General features: G+C 43.4%; 1 protein-coding gene across 1 annotated transcript in view; it reads left to right on the top strand.

Moving 5' to 3' along the window:
• Window positions 1–8,513, top strand: part of LOC143482429 (complement component C6-like) — an 8,717-nt gene extending 204 nt beyond the window's left edge. The window contains exons 1-18 of the mRNA XM_076980801.1: window positions 1–53; window positions 823–997; window positions 1,166–1,322; window positions 1,501–1,645; window positions 1,769–1,916; window positions 2,060–2,198; window positions 2,309–2,488; window positions 2,721–2,961; window positions 3,055–3,177; window positions 3,392–3,558; window positions 3,670–3,895; window positions 3,997–4,165; window positions 4,294–4,411; window positions 4,642–4,774; window positions 4,956–5,150; window positions 5,242–5,329; window positions 7,573–7,814; window positions 8,172–8,513. The exon at window positions 1–53 is cut by the window's left edge and continues 204 nt beyond it. Coding sequence (XP_076836916.1) covers window positions 852–997; window positions 1,166–1,322; window positions 1,501–1,645; window positions 1,769–1,916; window positions 2,060–2,198; window positions 2,309–2,488; window positions 2,721–2,961; window positions 3,055–3,177; window positions 3,392–3,558; window positions 3,670–3,895; window positions 3,997–4,165; window positions 4,294–4,411; window positions 4,642–4,774; window positions 4,956–5,150; window positions 5,242–5,329; window positions 7,573–7,814; window positions 8,172–8,350 — 2,796 coding nt within the window. The 5' untranslated portion in view covers window positions 1–53; window positions 823–851 and the 3' untranslated portion in view covers window positions 8,351–8,513. The remainder of the gene's footprint in view (window positions 54–822; window positions 998–1,165; window positions 1,323–1,500; window positions 1,646–1,768; window positions 1,917–2,059; window positions 2,199–2,308; window positions 2,489–2,720; window positions 2,962–3,054; window positions 3,178–3,391; window positions 3,559–3,669; window positions 3,896–3,996; window positions 4,166–4,293; window positions 4,412–4,641; window positions 4,775–4,955; window positions 5,151–5,241; window positions 5,330–7,572; window positions 7,815–8,171) is intronic.
• The last annotated feature ends 6 nt before the right edge of the window (window positions 8,514–8,519 follow it).

Below are 8,519 nucleotides of genomic sequence, written 5' to 3' on the forward strand. Positions count from 1 at the left end.
TCCTGAGGACAACACAAAGAGATTGTGCTGTGGATTGTGCTCTGAACTATTTGGTGAGTCACCGGCTGTTTTGTGATTTGCTTAGATTAGCAGCAATCTAGTTATCATTGCTAATGTATCTACTGTTAGTATTTTATAAGTGATCATTTGTCTGATGTCATAAGTAAAAGAAGCTCAAGACAGCACGTTTACAGGACAACATGTTCATTATCCTGTGCTGTATTTTATTTATTTATGGCATTAGCAATGTACTCATAGCAGTATATCAAATACAGCAATTATTACTTATACATTCATTTTTGAAACCTGCTTCATCAACATTTCATCTGAATTCAGCATTTTGAGATCAGTTCTTTGAGTTTTCTAATCTTATTGTTACTATAGTAACAACTGTCATTGCCAACAGATATGTCAACACAATGTGCATTAGTATTAAAATGTCTTGGCACTGGAAATGACAAATGCTTAAAATTCTGATGGGCTGAACACATCGATCAGCAAGTCGTCTCTTGGTGTCTCCAATATAAAGCTGATTAACAATGTTAATTTTTTATACATTATTTTTTATTAATAATGTGCCCATTATCTTGGCATATTTTTAATGCGTATCAGAACAACCACAGTTTTCAGCTGATTTACACAGTGGTAGTTAAGAACAGTTAAGAAGAGTTGTAAGAATGCCAGCGATGTGTAAAAGGTCTCATAGTGTTTAATCTTACCTACTCGATTCAAAATAACAATTTTGATGTAATAACCGTGTGGTACAGATTTGTGGGCTGTAAGGCTGGTGTTAGAATGGAAATACACTCCTCTCTCCTTCAGAACCTTGACCCGGCACGTACAGGCTCACTATGGGCCACAGCAGTCTCCTCCTCGGGTCAGTCCTCATCCTGTCTTCTGTCAGTATTACCTTGGGCTGTTTCTGTGACCACTACCCATGGAGCCCATGGTCCTATTGCACTAGAACCTGTGGTCAGGGGACTCAAGAACGCACAAGGTAAACAGCACATAACCCAATGGCCATGTGTTACATTAGCGGGTGGGAGAGGTGATGGGGGCTGGTGTCAGGCACTGCCAACAGGCTGATTCTCAGGCCAAAATGTGGTCACATCAATGCACACGTTAAATATAATAAATGTGTACAAACAGATTTGGTATTTTGCAGATATGTACGCTATGACGAGCACTGGAACAAGAACAACTGTGCCCTGCTGTGTAAAATCCGTGAAAGCAGGTTGTGTAATGTTGAAGCTTGTCCTATACACTGTCAACTTACAGAGTTTGGACCCTGGTCCGACTGCTCACCGTGTGTAAAAAAAATGGTGAGTAAAATTAACTGTGGATCCTCTCTCTCTCTCTCTCTCTCTCTCTCAAACACACACACACACACACACACACACACAGAGAGAGAGAGAGAGAGAGAGACACACACACAGCAACACAAATACACATACTATAAATGTATTATTCTCAATTCCTAACACAAAGTGTATGTTGTAGTTCAGGACCCGGTCTGTCTTAAGGCCCTCTCAGTTTGGAGGACAAGACTGTAGTGAATCTCTAATGGAGGAAAGGCCTTGTCATCCATCGAAAGAATGTAAAATAGAACCAGTCAACTGCAAGGATAAGTTCACCTGTGACAATGGTACTTCCCCTCTGTCTCTCTCTTTGTCTCTCTATCTCTTTCTGTTTCTCTCTTTGTCTCTCTCACTCACTCACTTTTTTCTACATTCATAATGACTGATATCCTAAATCCATGTTTCTACAGGCAGATGTATAAAAGCAATTCTTGAGTGCAATGGCCAGAATGACTGCTTAGACAACTCTGATGAGAAAAACTGTGGAACACTCAAGAAGGTGTGTGAAACAAACAGGCAGTTTCATGTTCCCCCGGGCTCGGATCTCATCGGTAACGGGTAAGGATCAGTTATGCCAATATTATGGTATGGTAATAAGTGGCATTATGGGATGAGTTAGTCATGCATTAACTTTGCCTGGTGAAGCAGTCTCATTCACTTGAGCTGATGTGAACAGTGATTACGTCTGTGTTTGGGTGCAGTTTTGATGCTGTTGCAGAGCAGATGAGGGGGGCTGTTCTGGACAACACCTTCATGGGAGAGGGATGTGTTTTAAACCGCAGCAGAGCGAACAGACGTATTTACCGATTACCAGCTAACATTGAAAACTATGAAATCAAAGTGAGAATTTGTTTTTTATGCTCAAAATACACCCAGTTATTGAAGCAGAGTGGGACCGTTTGAGTTAAAATGTATTTATATTTGGATGAAGTTTGGTTCTGTTCTGGTAGGTGGAACACCTTGAGGACATTACAGAGAATCCACCAGTGAAAAGTGAAGTGGTCTCCTTGGCCAGCCAAACATCAAGATTAGGATCAGAATATGGCAGCCTAGGGTCCCTGCTGGCCATTTTAGGGCTGTTTCAACAGCCCAAGTCCTTCAATGAAGCCATGAAATCATTTCAACAAAAGGCAAGCAAATCTCTAGATTTTTAGGCTGGGTTAACCTCCACACTCATTCTCATCAGGATATTTAATTCTTCATATATTTATGCTAAGATTTGTAAATATTTTAGCACGTTACATATTTAAATATTTCACTAAAACACAAATTATTATACATCTATCATAAAATACCAGATTTTTGAAAAAAAAATACATGATGTGCAGTTTAAAGATGTGTTTGTTCTAATTTGTCCTGCAGGACTCCAGGTTTTTTAGGGTGCATCAAGTTATAGCTACATCAACGTTCAGGACAAAGCCAACTGACCTGTATTTATCAGATACATTCCTGAAGTTCCTGAACAATTTACCTCTGGAATACAACTATGCTCTCTACAGGCAGATCTTTCAATCATTTGGGACACATTATTTTGGCTCTGGTACACTAGGAGGGCAGTATGACCTGCTTTTCCAGTATGACCATGAAGAGCTCAAAACTCAAGGTAAGATTTGAATGCCTGGGAAATTAGAATTTGGTTAAAACATCTCTCACTGGGATAACTGGGATACTTACTGTTCATTTCTGCCTTTTTCAGGTTTTACTGAGGAGAAGGCTCAATATTGCATCAGCGAGGAATATTCCTTGTTCTTGTTTGTGTATTTCACAAGTTCACATAGCAATAGGTGTGGCACCAAAAAGACGACCACCACATATGAGGGTGATGTTATCTAAATGTTATACTATTATTCCTCATGTCCGATCTCCATCTCAGTGTCTGTACGCATGCTCTGTACGCAGAGGTTTCCGAACTTATTAATAGAACAAAACAACAACTTTTGTCGAGTATTACACGTTGTCTTTTGCTAGTTTACCGAACCTTGTTTACTAGTCTACTCACCTACTCGTTTACTAACCTCACTGCCATTCTTCAGGATCCTTCCTGCAGACGTCGGAGAAGTCCTTCTCCATGGTGAAGGGTGGGCGGGCTGAGTACGCAGCAGCTTTGGCCTGGGAGCGCAAGGGCGTTCCTCCTGACAGCACCACGTACAAAGACTGGATCAAGTCTACCATAGACAACCCCACGGTCATAGAACATGAGGTCAGATGTGGTTCGATTGGATTAGCCTTTGCAGAGTACTCGTATACTACTGATCAAATCTGATTTAAGCAGAGAACAATTCATGCTTAAGGTTCTTTCTGCGCTGTATAGCTGATGCCCCTGGTGGACCTTGTGCGGGGTTTCCCGTGTGCTGTAACTAAGAGGCGTCACATGCAGAGAGCACTGGCTGAGTATTTGGCAACCTACGACCCCTGTAAATGTGCGCCCTGCCCAAACAACGCCCGGGCTGCCTTGTCAGGGACAGAGTGCGTGTGTATCTGCCAAACAGGAACCTATGGGCCCAACTGTGAGAAACGAGCAAAGGACTACACCTCAGGTTCCTTATTCATGGCACTCCTGTACACCATCATAGAATAGTTTATGTCCTCATACTATACGTTGTGTGACTGATACGTGTTGTCCCTTTTCGTCCTCCAGAGGCCATCGATGGGTCTTGGAACTGCTGGAGCCCATGGACCACATGTGACTCCTCCCTGAGGAGACAGCGCACACGTGTCTGCAACAACCCTGCTCCACAGAGGGGAGGCCTGCCCTGCAAGGGCCCTGAGCACCAGGAAGAGGAGTGCACCAGCTCTATTTTCCAGGAGTGGGTGTTCAGAACAGGGGAGGAGATGTTCTGATCTATGGAGCTGTGCTTTGTGAGGCAGTAGCAGCTTCACGCAGGTCCAGGGAGCCACAGGTCTTTTCACTTTTCCTCTGTGCTCTTCACTGCAGGCAGAACGTTTGCATTAACGATGACGACTTTGTGACAGAGGGCGAGAGTGAGAGTCTATTGCCTCCAGGAGAGTCTGGCTGTCCCAAACCCAAACCTCCTCTCAACAGCTATCTGAGGGTCAGAGCGTCATCCAAGGGTCTCTTCACATCAGTGTCTCTAACTGCTGCTCTTTGTAAAATCTTCATTTTGAAGTTCTGAAACCCAGGAGCACACCTACGTAGTCTCTCTAATGCTCAAATACTTCTCTCTGGTCAATTCTTACTCCCACCCACTGTCCCTTCTGTGTGTCGGTAGGTATTCAGTGTTCAGTGTAACTTAATCAGCGTCTACTAACTCTGTTGTTTTAGATTAATAAGAGGCAGTATGGTTTTGGAGACCACGAGGAGTTTGTATGCTTCACTGGTTTCGAGCTGGATGGGTACGGGCTTGTCCGCTGTCAGTCGGATGGTACCTGGGAAGAGACCAAGGGCCGCTGTGTCAGTACGTCCATGACAGTCATCCTGAGATGGTGGGGTTGTCAAAACCACTGTGGGGTTGAAAAAAAAAACAAATAATCGGTCAAAATGATACAATCTTCTCAATACAAACAAAAAACACACTATTATGAAACAGAGTTAATTTATAATTAGACGCGTTTCCTTTTTTGTGTGTTTTGTTCCAGAGAGGACGTGCCCCAGACCCGCGGTGCCAAATGACATCAACATAAACCCGAGCAAGGAGGAGTACCAGCTGAACTCGCGTATCACGCTGAGTTGCTCCCGCACTGACATGAGCCTGTCAGGGCCGCGCTTCTACGTCTGCACCACCTCGCTCACCTGGGAGCCCTCCGTCCCTCCCAGCATCCAGTGCAACGATGGTGCTTCCACTTCTCAGCATTCCTGTCCGGGCTGTTGTTGTTTCCTGGGAGTACGAAAGTAGCTGTTTGTTTGTTTGTTTGTTTACCATAGATAATCCCTTTGTACCTGATAGCAAATGTGGGAAAGGAGAGCGCCACGATGGCTTCAAGTGTGTCTGTATACCTCGAGAAGACTGCAGGTGACAGCTGCTGTTTAAATCACACATACTGGTCCCAGTTGTGACGTGCGGTGCAGGGCGAAGGACGAGGCACAGAATCCGACACGTCACTTTTATTTCGTACAAAAAACAGCGCAGACAGCACACGTATAAACTTACAAATGTGTACGACTCTGACAAAGACGAGCACGGGACACTGCGCGAACGCACATTAAATAGACAAACCACATAAGCTTCGCGTGATCACGAGACGAGCCACAGGTGAGACGAATGAACACGTTCAGACACATCCACACCCACGAAGATCCACAGATGCAGGCGCCTAGACGTAGATGACATAAACACACGCCCAAAGGGGAGGGGTCAGGGGCTGTTACGTGACACCAGTTCACATACTGGTCCCTGTTGCTGGGGCTCCTGCTGAGTCATCAAAGATGGTGCAAAAGGGGAACCAGTTACAGTGGGGAAAATACGTATTTAGTCAGTCACCAATTGTGCAAGTTCTCCCACTTAAAAAGATGAGAGAGGCCTGTAATTGACATCATAGGTAGACCTCAACTATGAGAGACAAAATGTATTAAAAAAATTGAGAAAATCATTTTGTCTGACTTTTAAAGAATTTATTTGCAAATAATGGTGGAAAATAAGAGGCTTTTTTAAGAGGCTCCTCTTTCCCCCACTCATTACCTGTATTAATGGCACCTGTTTGAAGTCGTTAACAGTATAAAAGACGCCTGCCCACAACCTCAAACAGTCACACTCCAAACTCCACTATGGTGAAGACGAAAGAGCTGTCGGAGGACACCAGAAACCGAATTGTAGACCTGCACCAGGCTGGGAAGACTGAATCTGCAATAGGCAAGCAGCTTGGTGTGAAGAAATCTATTGTGGGAGCAATAATCAGAAAATGGAAGATCTACAAGACCACTACTAATCTCCCTCGATCTGGGGCTCCACGCAAGATCTCAGCCCGTGGGGTCAAAATGATCACAAGAACGGTGAGGAAAAATCCCAGAACCACAAGGGGGGATCTAGTGAATGACCTGCAGAAAGCTGGGACCAACGTTACAAAGGCTACCATCAGCAACACACTACGACGCCAGGGATTCAGATCTTGCAGTGCCAGACGTGTCCCCCTGCTTAAGCCAGTCCATATCCAGGCACGTCTGAAGTTTGCTAGAGAGCATTTGGATGTTCCAGAAGAGTATCGGGAGAATGTCATATGGTCAGATGAAACCAAAGTAGAACTATTTAGTAAAAACACAACTCGTCGTGTTTGGAGGACAGTGAATGCTGAGTTGCATCCAAAGAACACCATACCAACTGTCAAGCATGGGGGTGGCAACATCATGCTTTGGGGCTGTTTCTCTGCAAAGGGACCAGGACGACTGGTCCGTGTACATGAAAGAATGAATGGGGCCGTGTATTGTGAGATTTTGGGTGCAAACCTCCTTCCATCAGCAAGGGCAATGAAGATGAAACGTGGCTGTGTCTTTCAGCATGACAATGATCCCATGCACACTGCCAGGGCAACAAAGGAGTGGCTTCGTAAGAAACATTTCAAAGTCCTGAAGTGGCCTAGCCAGTCTCCCGATCTCAACCCCATCGAAAACCTTTGGAGGGAGTTAAAAGTCCGTGTTGCCCGCCGACAGCCCCAAAACATCACTGCTCTAGAGGAGATTTGCATGGAGGAATGGGCCAACATACCAGCAACAGTGTGTGCCAACCTTGTGAAGACTTACAGAAAACGTTTGACCTCTGTCATTGCCAACAGAGGATATACAACAAAGTATTGAGATGAACTTTTGTTATTGACCAAATACTTATTTTCCACCATTATTTGCAAATAAATTCTTTAAAAGTCAGACAAAATGATTTTCTCAATTTTTTTTTCACATTTTGTCTCTTATAGTTGAGGTCTACCTATGATGTCAATTACCGGCCTCTCTCATCTTTTTAAGTGGGAGAACTTGCACAATTGGTGACTGACTAAATACTTATTTTCCCCACTGTATTTTATTAGACATTTTTATCTCAGTTCTTACTACTACAACTGCATCACATTAAATGGCCTTGTATACTCTATTTTTAATATATAGTAAATAAAATCTGAATAATTCTTCTAGTTAGTTTCTTTGGCACTGTTTCCTTATAGTCTTTTTTTAGGCTTGAACATGAATAACTAAACTGTTTAAATTTGTCCAGTTTTTTCGGAGAAATACACAACACGCATCTCTCGTTGTGTGTCCGTTTGTCTTCTCTAGGAGGTATAAGGAAGACTTTTGCATTTTGGATGCGGAGAACGGCAAAGCCATTATGATGTCGTTCTGTGCCTTTCATGCTGGGCGTTGCCATGGAGATAAGCTGTACTTCATGAACAATGGACCGTGCAGAAGTGACGTGGCTAGTCTGGACTGGGCAAGATTTAGGGCCAGTGTGTCTGCGAAGAGCGCAGTGCAGGAGCCCTGTGGATCGGACACCTGTTATGAGTGGGAGACCTGCTCAGGTACACCTGTTCTTATATTTAACACCCTCAATGTTCTTAAGCAGGCAAGTGGCTGGTTTTAGCCTGGTGTGTATCCTTTAATATGCAATGTTGCAATGCAGCAATTATTGATTTAGTCATCTAATCTGAAATGCAGCAAAAAAATATTAAAAATATTTAGCCGCTTTTTGTTTTGCACAGCAATATGGATTCATTTTTCTCAGTTATACGCAGCCTTTAAAATTTTTTTTGTCATCAGTAAAGCTAGCTCAAACATGAACATCTCTGTGTACATGAAATGAACTGTGAAGCTCTGCATGCAGCAGCTCCATCTTGCCTCTTCATCTCACTCAACCCACTCTGCCTCCTCTTCCTCAGCATCAAGTACATGTGCGTGCAAACTTCCCAGAGACTGCCCAAAGACCCAGGAGCACACGTACTGTCTGAACTTTCCGAGAGTTCAGCGCAAGAAGACCATGAATTTGTGTAACATGGCCAGCACGAAGTGTAGTGGTATTGAGTTTGAACTACTTAACGAAGGTGAATGTTCAAGCTAATTCTCTTCATACTGTGTGGTTAGACATGTGGTATAACATTAAGTCACCATTACTTTACCGGAGTAACACGTATAATGCTTCACTCAATATTTTATACTGATGTCATAAGAAATTTTATATATATTTGCATGTTTAATTACATTGTAATAAATGTCATTTTCTGCTTTTA

This window comes from Brachyhypopomus gauderio, chromosome 18 (assembly GCF_052324685.1).
Source record: "Brachyhypopomus gauderio isolate BG-103 chromosome 18, BGAUD_0.2, whole genome shotgun sequence".
In the NCBI taxonomy this organism is placed as follows: domain Eukaryota; kingdom Metazoa; phylum Chordata; class Actinopteri; order Gymnotiformes; family Hypopomidae; genus Brachyhypopomus; species Brachyhypopomus gauderio.